Source organism: Petaurus breviceps, unplaced genomic scaffold (genome assembly GCF_028583685.1).
Source record: "Petaurus breviceps papuanus isolate PSGF00001 unplaced genomic scaffold, PetGlider_PUasm1.0 90639, whole genome shotgun sequence".
Lineage (NCBI taxonomy): Eukaryota > Metazoa > Chordata > Mammalia > Diprotodontia > Petauridae > Petaurus > Petaurus breviceps.
This window is the reverse complement of record NW_027187296.1, coordinates 8,770,769-8,784,263: the sequence shown is the minus strand read 5'-3', so window position 1 is coordinate 8,784,263 and position 13,495 is coordinate 8,770,769. Positions and strand designations below refer to the sequence as shown.

The window sequence follows — 13,495 nt, the reverse complement described above, 5'->3', positions numbered from 1 at the left end:
GTGAGGATAGTGGTTCACACCTTCTTCATGTGAATGGGAAGGGGGTGGAGATATGAGGGAAAAGAGTACAAAAGCCTAGGACTGCCTCTCACTGAGAAATCCCTGCTCTGATACCAGAGAGGACCCCAGCTGCAGCTGTGATCCTTACTGAAAAGCCTCCTAGCAGAATTCCAAAGGTAGGTTTCCTCCTGGGAAAATCCCCCTTTTCCTGCACATCTGCAAATTTGAGAGCTGATCTGTTAAGGAGACTTGGACTCTCTAGAGATATAGGGCTTGCATGAATGCCTAGTTCATGGGTCCATGATTACAGTCAAGTTTCTTACTCTGCCTAAACTTTACTTTCCTCAACTGTAAAATCTGGGAGTTTAATGTACTTAATAACTAAAGTTCAGGAGTTTTATCTCCTTAACTCAGGCAGACTGTCAGGATCAAATGGGATGACACATGGAGACTGACAGGAGGTCATAAGGCTAGCCAGATGTTCTTTAGGTCAGGGGCACTCAGAAAGGGAGAAATAACCCTGATTCTAATACAGTGATGATTTGATTCTGGGCTGTCCTGGTTGGGGAGATTAGGTGTAGCTGAATTCTTAGGGAGATCCGAGGGAGCATCCAAATGCTCTGGAGTGTCCAGCATCAATTGCTTTCCTTGGCAGGACTGACCTATGCCCTCAGTGCAGTCAGTCAACAAGCATTTGTTAATGACTTACTATGTACCAGGCAGTGATCTAAGTGCTGGGGACACAAAGGGCAAGAACATGGTCCCTGCCCTCACAGAGCCCACCTTCTAATGGGGAGACTGTATAGAAACATCTGTGGGAATACACGCCATATGTCCTGTGTAAATAACAGGGAACCTTTAGAGGGAATGGGGAAGGATGGGGGCGAGGGGCTGGGGATTTAATATCTTATCCAGGAAGTAATAGGCTTGCAAACCATTTAGATATCTGGGGTGAATGTAAGTGGGGAGGTGCAGATAGCACTGAGGTTATGAGCCTGGGTGGTTATGGGGATAGTGGTGGTCTTGACAGTGATAGGAAATTTTAGAGAGCAAAGGATTCTTTGTTTTATACTTGTTGGATTTGAGATAACTAGGGGCATTCAGATTGAGTTGTCCAAAAGGCACTGGCTAAAGTTCAAGAGACAGGTTTCAGGGGTGGGGAACCTGTACCCTTAAGGCCACATGTGGTCTTCCAGGTCCTTAAGTGAGTTCCTTTGAATGATCCACGAGTTGTTTTGTAAAATTTGGATTCAGTCAAAAGGCCTCCTTTAAGGACCTGGAAGGCCACATGAAGCCTTAAGGCCACAGGTTCCCCACCCCTGGGTCAGGCTCTGTTTATAGATCTGAGAATCATCTGTAAAGAGATGATGATTGAACCCAGGCAGAGCTGAAGAGATTGAGTGTGATAATAAGGATTCTTAACTTTTTTGTATTAAGCAAACCTTTGGCCCTCTGGTGAAACCTACACACCCATTCTCAGAATGATGCTCTCAAATGTATAAAATAAATCTCTGTCCCCCCATTGCTTGGATCCAAGAGCACAGGAAAGTAGCAGGAGAAAGCAGGAAGTTTGCTCCAGGATCATAAGAAGTTCAAAGACTTGGGAGTGCTAGAGCTCCAATAATCTTTCAAGGTCCCTTATTTTACTAATGAAGACTCTGAGACTTGCTGAATGATCTCAATAATATCTCAATGACTTGCTGAGTATCTCAGGTGAGAGAGCGAGATTCCAACCCTGATCCTCCATTTCTGAGCTTTCTCCAAGGCTCAATACACTGCCTTCTTTTGTTGGCCCAAGTGAATCCAAAGGTAGGCAAGCTTTCTACAGGGCATGGTATTCTCAGCTCTCAAGAGGCATTTTGTTCTTTTAGCATGGTGAAGAGGAATTTCCTACAGGATCATTTTTGTTCATAGCTCTAGGAGCAGGTTTTTAGCAACAAAGAAGGAAACTAAAATGAAAAACTTGCCATAAGCTTAACAAATGTTTCTTGGTCATTATCAGTGGTGTTTAACTCATTGGCATCCCATTTGGGAAATTCTTGGCAAAGATACTAGAATGGTTTGCCCATTTCCTTCTCCAGCTCATTTTCCAGATGAGGAACTAAGGTAATTGGGGTGAAATAACTTGCCCAGTGTTACACAGCTAGTAAGTGTTTGAGGCCAGATTTGAAGTCAGGAAGGTGAGTCTTCCTGACTCCAGGCCCAGTGCTCTTTTGCACTGCTCCACCTAGCTGCCCTTGCCAAATGCAAAACAATTAAAAAGTATTGATGATTATGTTTTGTTCCTTTTTGCTCTGACATTTCCCACATCAATTTGTTTAAATTTTGAGACCCCTTGTCTCTACCCTCTCCTCAGATGATCCATCCTTGATTTCTTCCCTTTCCATCTCCTAGAAAGAGGAATGTGGTTGTTTTCATTTTCTCAACCTATAAATTATATTTGAGGTAACCCACAGAAAAGCTATATAATGAAGTGATCCTCCTTTCAGTGGTTAGGTATCAAGGGGTGGAAGAGGGGAGAATACTCTGATTAGCAGATAAGGGAAATTCATTAGGTAAGACTGTGATCTTGCAGGCAAAGAAAGCCAAAAGCCACTACCCAGACCCATAATGCTATTTCAACTCAGTAACATTTTTTTGTTTTTGTTTTGTTTTGTTTCCTGTGTTTTTGGAGGGGGGAAGGCAAGGCGGATTGGGGTTAAGTGACTTGCCCAAGGTCACACCACTACTAAGTGTTAAGTATCTGAGGCTGATTTGAACTCAGATTCTCCTGACCTCAGGGCTGGTGCTCTATTTACTGCACCACTTTAGCTGCCTCTCAATCCAGTAACTTTGATGCTAACCCTTCCTTCTGCAGGTACCAGTGGTGAAATAGAAATCATTGGGACTCAACTTAGACTTAGAGCTGGCAAGGTAGCATCTTGATACCTCCCTTGTTCCCTGGGTATTGCCTGCTCTCCCTCTTTCTTCTCTTATTCTTTCTTCTCTCTTCCTATCTCCCTCATATCCTTTCTTCACCTTCACTTCTCTTCTATTTCCTCCTTCTTCACCCTCTCCTCTCTTCTTGTTAAAGCTCAGGTGGCCCAGCTCCACTTCCCCACACCGTCATGGAGAACATCAGCTCCAGCATTGTGATTGAAGATGATGAACCAGGCTATGATCTGGACTTATTTTGCATCCCTCAACATTATGCTCAAGACCTGGAAAAAGTATTCATTCCTCATGGGTTGATCCTGGACAGGATCGAACGTTTAGCGCAGGATGTGATGAAGGAGATGGGAGGCCAACACATGGTTGCCCTATGTGTCCTCAAAGGTGGCTATAAATTCTTTACTGATTTGCTGGATTACATCAAGGCACTGAACAGGAATTGTAATCATTCAATTCTTATAACTGTAGATTTTATCAGATTGAAGAGCTACTGTAATGACCAGTCAACAGGGGACATAAAAGTAATTGGGGGAGATGATCTCTCAACCTTAACTGGAAAGAATGTCCTCATTGTTGAAGATATAATTGACACAGGGAAAACAATGCAGACTTTGCTTTCCCTGATCAAGCAGTACAATCCAAAGATGGTGAAAGTAGCCAGCTTACTAGTGAAAAGAACCCCACAAAGTGTGGGGTACAGACCTGATTTTGTTGGATTTGAAATTCCAGACAAATTTGTCATTGGCTATGCTCTGGATTACAATGAATACTTCAGAGACTTAAACCATATCTGTGTCATTAGTGAGACAGGCAAAGAAAAGTACAAAGCATAAGATCAACTTGGTGTGCAGAGAAGTTGAAACACTTGGAGGAAACCCATCAACTTCACCTCTGGGCCCTCAGTTCCATTTGTCCATTGTTTCAGTCCTGTGATAATCTGCTTATTAGAGCTTTTTCCATAGACTCTATCTTGTCTGTTTTGTATTGGAGGAAATGTCAAATGGTTGCTGCAGTTCTGATTGCTGTTTCATTAGCTCTACAAAACGAAAAGACACTATCACTTCCCCTGGATGGGTGTATTACTTAAATTGCTGTTGAACTTTGAATGGGAAATAATTTAAAATATTGAAATAAAATAGTTCAAGTATTGTGCATGTAAGAGATATTTAAAGAGGATAGATTAATTCTAAAAATGGGTAATTTAATTATGTTAATGAAAATACAGAAGACTGATTTGAATATTTTAGTTAACAACCTTTCCTGGTCTAAAAGGGAACAGTTTCATTATCTGTTCCAATTCTGTTCAGAAGACAAGAGGTTTGATTATTATCTGATATCCATATCTCTGTCTCTAAGAATTACATTATGATTTCAAGATCTTTGACTGTTGTTGCTAATGCTGAAATAAAATGGAAGCAGATAGTTCATTTTATTGACAGGGGCAACAGGAAGAAAAACCAAAAGATAAATCAAGCTCACTGAGCTGTCTGTGTCCCAGTCTTACAGATTATTTCCTTTTTCTTCTCACCAGTCCAAAGGAGTTTTCTTTTAAAGAAGAATTGACATGCTGAAAACCATGGCATTTGACTTTTGAAATCTGTAAAATAAAGGCTGCCTCTTTAAAAGAAAAAAAAAAATCATTGCTCTGTGATGGAGTCATTACTTTGGAGGCTTTCACAAGAAGAACACAATCTCAGGACTTTTCAGTGGATACCCTTAAGTCCTGAAATGAAGTCTTCTCTGTGGTAACTTTGGCCTATGAAGTTGAACAAGCACTTAATTTTCTATCTACTTCCACCACCTAGTTTTCTTGATGAGGGCCTTCCATTTGGCAAAAGGTAATCCTTAGACTGGGAGGTTTAGTGCTTAAAACTACTACTCATCCTATTTTTGGATGGAGGAGTTCAAATCCCAGATCACAAGTGACACCTGGGGTTGGGGGAGTTGGAGAACATGACCACAGGAAGAAGCTTTTGAGACAAATTAGGGAAAACAGGTAAATAATGGAGGCTATAGATTAGTGGGTCCCATAATCAGGGATAGGTTCAGGGAGGGGCCCATCCATGGGCCAGTGTCCTCTCTGAACATTGCAATAAATATTGGGGATTGTACTAGAATACAGAAGCTAGACATTACTGACAAGTTATTTTCAGTGAACACCATTATTTCCCATTCCCTTTTCCTGGTTTTTCATAACATACCTTTATTGAGGGGTGGAAAAAAATACTTGCAAATTCAAACAAAGGGGAGCCTGAATGTGCCAGAGTCCGGGAAAGAACAGCAGAATGTGCTTTGATCCCCTTGGAAATGTGATTGTAAACTCCTCTCTGAGATGATCCCATGTTCTTTTGGAAATATGCCCCTATCAGGACTGTCTTGCTCTTCAGGTGAAGAGTTGTCTCTCAAAGCAACAGGCAGTTTGAAATCATGACCAAACAATACTTTTGCCTTGGGTGCTACAATAAGCTTCTGAGATCAGCTATACCTGATGGCCAACCCACTTTCCCCAGCTGCATGGAATTGTAAAGCTTCCCAACTGCCCTGACCTCCCTCCCCCTTTCAAGGCTTAATAAAAATGGGGCTTTTCCTCCCCTGCTGTGGTTGCTGACCCAACTGAAGTGGGATAGATAATAGGCTAGGCCATCAATACCTCCTTTATTTCAATTGTTACTGACCTTAACTAAGACTCTTTCCTGGCACTTAACATTTTCCCCTTAAGGGAGTAGGAGAGGGAATCCCATTACTACTGTCTTCTCTAGAAAATGAGAGAAAGGGAAAGGAATAAACCTTCATTTAGTACCGAATGAATACAAACCAGGTACTGTTGTAAAACATTTGACAAACACACTTAACTACAACCTGACTGTAGAAGCTGACTTTGGCTCCCTTACCAGGTCAATGAATTGCCTGAGGCCTACTAAACATTCTCATTTCCAGCCTCTGTCTATTTTGTAAATCTTCCACCTGCAGCTTGGCCACTCCCTCTGCCTTAATATCCTATACAACCCTTATTCCCAACCTCCTTCTGGAGTACCCCAGCACTTGCTGTGTAGTACCCCCCAGATACAACTCATTTGCCTGGATTAAAGTCCTTCCTTTGGTAGCTGCTTCCAGAACTCTCAACCCAGAGATGGTAAGGGGGTCAAACAAGAAGGAGATAGATTATAGGGGTCTTTTCCTAGCACTGAGGCACAAATCTCTTGCTTTCCTCATACTCTGATCGAGGTCACAGTCCTGGGGCAAGAAGGAGCATTAGCACATCAGATTTTGTGGCCACCTGACCCACAGTTCAATGAAAGAAAATAGTGCTTGTGGTCATTCATAGACCAGAGCACAGGATAGGAGAGTGGTAAATACCTCTCCTTATGATGGGGGTCAGGATCCCAATAGGTTCAGCAGGAACCCTGATCTCATCCAAGACCAGGAAACCTTCGAGGGAGTCTGGAAAGAATTCAAGGTCTTAGGCTTAATTGGAGTGAGAGTTGTAGAAGTTTATTGTTACACTTCTATGAGAATCAGGCAAGAGTCCTTTAGGGGACCTGCAAGTGAGAGGGGTACATGCTTTTACCTTTAAAGGGTAGGGCTGCCATTGTCAGAGCTGACCAGACGGGGAGGGGCCTCAGTGCATAGACAAAGGTCAGAGCTGACCAAGAGGAGCATGTGAATAGTTTAGATAAGATTTGGTCCAGGTCATTAAGGAGACAAAAGGCAAGGATAAAGGAGGGTGTGGGCCAGGCCCAGAAGAAATGAAGAGATTAAGTAAGAACAAAGGGGTCACAGGGTGTTGCCTAGGTGGAATGTGGGATAGGGAGAAGGGGCAGAGCTCAAGGATGGGAAAGGACAAATTGCAGTTACAAAGTCACAGACTGGTTTTACAAGTTGGTTTCATAAATTGATCTAGACCCCAGGTACCCCATCACTTAGATCATGCTGATGGGGTACCTGGGGTCTAGGTCGGACCAACTTGTGGAGCCAGTCTGTGAAGTTGCGATTTGTCCTTTCCCGCCCTTGAGATCTGTCCCTTCCCCCTATCCCACATTCCACCTAGGCAACACCCTTCGACCCCTTTTGTTCTTACTTAATCTCTTGATTAAGTAATCAAGGCCAGGCCTGGCCCACACCCTCCTTTGTCCTTGCCTTTTATCTCCTTAAGGACCTGGCCCAAATCTTATCTAAACTATCTATTCACAGGCTCCTCTTGGTCAGCTCTGACCTTTGTCTATGCATTGAGGCCCCTCCCGTCAGGCCAGCCCTGACAATGGCAGCTCTACCCTTTAAAAGAAAAAGCATGTACCCCTCTCACTCGCAGGTCCCCTAAAGGACTCTTGCCTGCTTCTCATACAACTCTCACTCCAATTAAGCCTGAGACCTTGAATTCTTTCCAGGCGATATTGCAGGTTTTCTGGTCTTGGATAAGGTCAGATTATCTGCTGAACCTATTGGGATCCCCTCCCCCATCAATGCCACCTTGGAAGAACAGCAAACTTAGGTCCCTAGAAGTATCTCTGAAAACAGCTACACAAAACCTCTGAAGCTTGGGACAGTGAGCCTTCCATCCTGGAAGAAGAACTCTACTTAAAACAAAGAAGTAAAAATCAGGTAAGATCCTCATAAAATGAGCAAACAAAGGGAAAAAATTCTGACCATAGAAAGTTACTGTGGTGACAAGGAAGATAAAACACTCACTCAGAAGAAGATATCAAAGTCAAAGTTCCTTCATCCAAAGCCTCCAAGAAAAAGCTAAATTGGTCTCAGGCCAAGGTTAAAAGCCCATTTTGAAAGTCAAGAGAGATAGAGGAAAAACTGGGAAAAGAAAAGAGGAATTCATGAAAATCATGAAAACAGTCAAGAGCTTGGTAAAGGAGACACAAAAAATATACTGAGGAAAATAACACCTTAAGAAGCAGACTAGGTCAAATGCTAAAAGAACCACGAAGAGTCAATGAGGAGAAGAATGCCTTAAAAAGCAGATGTGGCCAAATGGAAAAAGGGGAAAGAGCACAAAAATTCACTGAAGAAAAAAAAAAGCTCCTCAAAAAGTATAATTGGTCAAATGGGAAAGCTTAGTGGAGAAAATAATTCTTTAAAAATTAGAATTGATCCAGTAGAAGTGGAAGATCCCCTCAGAGGTTTGAGAAGTAATCCTTACTATTAACCCTTAGGACACCTTTGTATCCACCTCAATGTCTCCTGTTGTTCCTTCCAGGTATTGAATAGTGAGCTAGGAAAGGCAGTTTGAGTCATGTGGTTGACAACGTTTATGGGTAACGGAAACTCTTATTTCTGGGATCAATACTGACATAGCAAGTGACATAAAGCCACAGGAGTTATGATAGTATTAGACATGAACAAGGTGCAGGAGTCATTGCTTTTTCTTGGTTTTGTTTTATTGTATTTGTGTAGGGTAGGGTGAAGAGATGGGGCTACCTACCACTATAGTTCCTGACACTGGCATATTTCCTATTTTACAAAATGAATCATAATAATACAATTAGTTATAACATAAAACTTTTATTAAATGATAAGAAAAAAGCAAGAATAATTATAAAACTGTTGAGGTTTAAGGTTTAGGTGTGCTCAAGAACCCAAAATACCAGAACTATGGTTCCTGCTGAATGATTTTGACTCAAGTCTTCTCAGCCAAAGTAAAGCAAAGTTTGTTAAAGATTCACTGTAATGGGTAGACTCTCAAGGAGCCTAAGTATATGTGAAACTTGTATTGACAAGAGGGCCAGAATAATGGAGGTTATGAGCCTCACATCATGGAGGCTAGATGCATCTTATACACAGAAAGATTGTGGGAGAGATCTAGATGTGGCCTAGAGGAGGAGTCAAATGATGTCAGACTCCAGTAATAAGAGTAAAGGTGGGAAATAGCTGAAGACTTCATGGAGATAACACACAATGGAGGGCTAGGCTAATTTAAGAATAACATTTGGGTATAGATATTTTGATAGGATCAAGGGTGGGAAGTTATAATGAAAGGCTTATGACCTCAGGCAAATTCTTCATCAAATGGGAAGATTCAATCATAGTTCAAGGGGTTTCCCAGAGCCTGCACCCATCAACACCACAGATATACAAGATAAGGGAAATATATAATGATAAATACATCACGGTCCACACACTAACCTGGGTAATGACCTTTTTCTATAGCAATGGGGGAAATGATCATACATAGAGAAATCTAGCAAGGAGTTACATAAATAAGAACAGCTCAAGTGCATGGGACAACTTACAACTCTGGGATTGTAGGTGTTGATGCATTCATTTTCTTATGAACGTTCTTTGCTGCTAAAAAGTTGCTTTCTTTTAATAACTGTTTTTATGCTTCCACTTCATTCCTCTCACCCCACCCCCACCCCTTGACAAGAATTTCCCTTAAATCAGAGAGTTCCTCAGATTGGATCTCATAGACAATATAGACAAATCCAGCCATCTCCTTTCTCACCTGGATTCTGCCTCATCCAATCAGATCTTATCATCTTATTAGAAAAAAATCAGTTAAAAAATAAAGAGTTGTTTGCTTTCTGCATGTACTCTATCATCTTGGATCCACCAACTCAATTACTTTTTTAAAGGTTTATTTAACAAGTTTCACTTGATATAATATAAAAAAATGGTACTTCCAGTCCAATGAAAGATTTAGATCAGTGCCTCACAAATGAATATAAATACCAAGACCAAAGTCCTAAAATATCCATATTGTTTCTAAAAACTGTCCCCATTGATTTAAAAAGAAACAAACCTTAAATGTGCCTTGTAGGCTTTTATAGGAAATAAACTAGACTATGTCACATGTTTCCTTTTTGAATCACATAGTTCCTTGTTGTTGTTGTTTAAATTCATGTTGGCTCTTGGAGGGAATATGGAAAAATTGGGGTCTCTAATGTACCGTTAGTGGAGTTGTGAACTGATCTAAACATTCTGGAGACAAATTTGAAATTGTGCCCAAGAGCTAAAAAACATCATATCCTTTGACTCAGCAATAACACTATTAGGTCTATATCTCAAAGAGATAAAAAAAAAAAAAGGGGGGAAAGGAAAAAGGATCTATATGTCCAAAAATGTTTATGCCAGCATTTTTTATGGTGGCAAAGAATTAGAAATTCAGGGGATGCCCATTATTTGGGGAACAGCTAAACAAAATGTGACAAGTGATGTTAATGGAATACTATTGTGTCCTAAGAAATAAGAAGCAAAACAAAAACCGGACAAGACTTATGTGAAGTGATACAAAGTGCAGTGAACAGAACTAGGGGAATAGAACCACTGTACACAGTAACAGCAATATTGTATGGTGATCTACTAGGAATGACTTAACTATGCTCAGCAATACAATGATCCAAGACCATTCTGAAGGACTTATGATGAAAATTGCTATCCACCTCTAGAGAACGAACTGATTGAGTCTGAATGCAGATCAAAGCATGCTTTTTAACCTTATTTTGGAGGGAGTTTTTGGTCTGTTTTCTTTTGTTGTTGTTGAGTCATGAGTTAAGGATGATTGAAAGTCAGTTTTCAATCAAGAGGAAAGAAGAATTTATATGGGTACTTTATACTGATTGAGATTGTGACTTACTGAGTGCTATCTTTTGTTTAAGACTATGTGGCCACCTTAGTAATAAGGTGTTATGTTGTATTGTTGTGATTGTTTTACTTTAGTTTATTGCTGACTAAATAGAGTTCACTATACAATGTGATCAGAAGCTTTAAGCTTTTCAAAGCAGCAGTCCTCAGGAGAGCTGTTTGGACTTGGCTTTACAAGAATCTATATCAGATTGAATGCCACCATAGTGGGAAAGGGAGGAGGAAAGGGAGGGGGAGACAAGTTGGAACTCAAAAGCTTGTGGAACTGAATGTTTTAAACTAAAAGTAAATAAGTAAATAATTAATTTTTTTAAATAACACAAAAAAAAAAAGAAAATTAACATAGTTCTAAATGGGGGGGGGTGAGAGGAAGGGAAGGATGGAGAGATTTCAGAACTCAAAATTTTAAGGACCAAATGTTAAAATTAATTTTACATGTAGTTGAGAATATATATATATATATATACACATACATATTTTTAAAAGCATGTCTCCCAAGACACATTTTAGCATTCCTGCTAGTCTGGCATAAGAATAACATATAGGGTCAGTTGGGTGCCACAGTGAATAGACCACTGGCCCTGGAATCCAGAGGACCTGAGATAAAATCCAGCCTTAGACACTTGATACTATCTGTATGACCTTGGGCAAGTCACTTAACCCCAATTTCCCTGCATTCCCCCCTCCAAAAAAAAGAGTAACATAGAACCGAAGTTGCTTTAACCTCAATATTTAAGTGCACTTATACAACATAACTACCTTGAGAAAAACAGGAAAAAAATTTTTGGCCAGTTATAATTTTTACTCAGCTTGCTTATAATGTCATAAAATAATTTCTCTTGTGTTTTAAAAATATCAAATCTGGAATAAAAAAAAACAATTCTGATTTCAGTAACAGTAAGCATAAACCATAAACGAGTTACAAAACATTTTTATTCGTTTTTCTATTAGAAAATTAACTAAGGATCAATGATCAGGATACATTACTCATTCACTTCCCCCACTGGACATGCCTGCTATTTCTTCCATTCCATTACATTCCCATAGATGCAATGCTCCCCTAATTGTGGCAGCTGCTGTTCACCTCTCGGCTCTCTATGCAATATGTGGTTGAAAAATTGCTGAAGTTTTCCTCTAAAACTTCCTCACTTTTGCTCATGCTCATCTGACCATTGTAGGCCTCTCCATAAGCTTCATTCAGCCCCTGGCTAGATGAACTGCCATAACTAGACTGGTTTGACAAGCCCTCACCTCCCATCTTTTGGAGATCATAAGCTCCATTGTCTGCTTCTGCTATAGAATTCAGGAAGAGTTCTATGTACCTGTGTTGCATATTTGCTTTGTCTTTTGACATAGCTGCCACAGCATCTTCATGAGTGGCAAATTCAACATCTGCTTCTCCAGTCACTCTGCCATCAGATCCAATTTCAAGGTATGCTCCCACAGGTTTGAGTGGTGAGAAAAAATCATAGATATCATTTTCAGTAGCTTTGTAAGGCAGTCCTCTCATGTGCACAAAATGACCTGCTGGACTCTGGAAGGTAGACCAACGATCGCCATAGATTTGGCCAGACATTCCTGAATAGTAATTGAATTGTCTTCCAAAGTAATATTTATTACAATATCCACTGTAGTCATCATAACCTGTATATCCAATTTCATAGGCACCACACCTCATTGCTTCAATCCCAGCTTCTCTACAAAGACTGCCATGGTTTCTGCCAGCCTGAGGTCTATCATAAGGACCTGGACGATGCCTAGCCCTTACCTTTGGAGGACGATCATAATGACTGTGAACTTCTGCCTGGCTACTCTTAAAGATTTCAATGTATCTATGCCCTATTCTTTCCTTGTCTTTCTTTAGAGCCTTTTCAGCTATTTCCTGGGAGGCAAACTGCACAAAGGCTTCCCCACTATTCCTCCCTTGAGAGTCTACTGGCAACATTATCCCATTGGGCATGATATCCAACCCTGAAAAAAACTGAATAATGTCTTCTTTGTTGCAGCTAAATGGGAGTCCTCTAAGGCGCACATAGCCATCACTGGCAGTGTCAAGGCTATTTGTAGCAGTATGCTTCAATGCCCAATCCATTTCAGCCTTATTTGACTTGAAAACTTCCACATATCTGTGTGCCATAGTCTCTCTATCCTTTGTCAGTGCCAGTTTGACTTCATCTTCAGATTCAAGCTCAATGAATGCTTCTCCACTTGGTCTCCCTGCTGTGGTATAGATGAAATGTATGCCTGATGTCCCATTTTGAATTTTGCATTCTGAGAAGAAGTGTTGGACATCACTGGCTGAGCTTGACCAAGGCAAGCCCCGGACCTTCACCACAAAGCCGTCTTCTCCTTTGATGGTCAACATCATCCTGTCTAGTCAGCAGCAGCAGCTTGATATGTGACTGTCTTGAGATTTGATTTCAGTGTGTCTGCAAAGAAAATCTCAATTATTTTTTATTTGACTGTCTAGAGTTCTCTAAATAAACCCCCATGTTATCTGAAACATGGAAAGGACCCGTACACATACACATATATCCACACAGAGTATTACTTTTTGCTTTAGCAAAACTTGGGGGAAAAAAGTCAAAGCCCATTAATTGAAGAAAGGCTTAAATAATTATGGCATAAGAAATGGAATGGAATATTATTACAATGTAAGAAATGATGAAAGGAATGGATTCAGGGGAACCTGGAAAGACTTATATGAACTGATACAGGGCAAAATGAGCAGAACTAGAATAATTTAATAGCTATAACATAGTTACACAATCCAACAGATTTGAGAATAATGAGCATAAAATGAACAATCATGACTCAAGACTACCAATGATGAAGTAGGCAGCTCATTACCCAATAGAGAGGTGGAGGGCTTGAAAGGGAGATTGAGATATGTATTTTTGGACATGGTCAGTCTGAGTTCATTTTGATTGATTTTGCTTATGTGGTTCTATGGGAAAATAAGGAGAAAGAAGAG

General features: G+C 40.5%; 1 protein-coding gene and 1 pseudogene across 1 annotated transcript; one reads left to right on the top strand and one right to left on the bottom strand.

Annotated features, from left to right (window-relative positions):
- Positions 1-3,093: 3,093 nt before the first annotated feature.
- LOC138143388 (hypoxanthine-guanine phosphoribosyltransferase pseudogene) lies at positions 3,094-3,764 on the top strand (annotated as a pseudogene).
- A 7,753-nt stretch (positions 3,765-11,517) lies between these two features.
- Positions 11,518-12,928, bottom strand: LOC138143387 (heterogeneous nuclear ribonucleoprotein H-like). The gene has a single exon (XM_069064575.1). It carries the CDS (start codon positions 12,887-12,889, stop codon positions 11,582-11,584), a length of 1,308 nt encoding a protein of 435 aa, XP_068920676.1. The 5' UTR covers positions 12,890-12,928; the 3' UTR covers positions 11,518-11,581.
- Between the last annotated feature and the right edge of the window lie 567 nt (positions 12,929-13,495).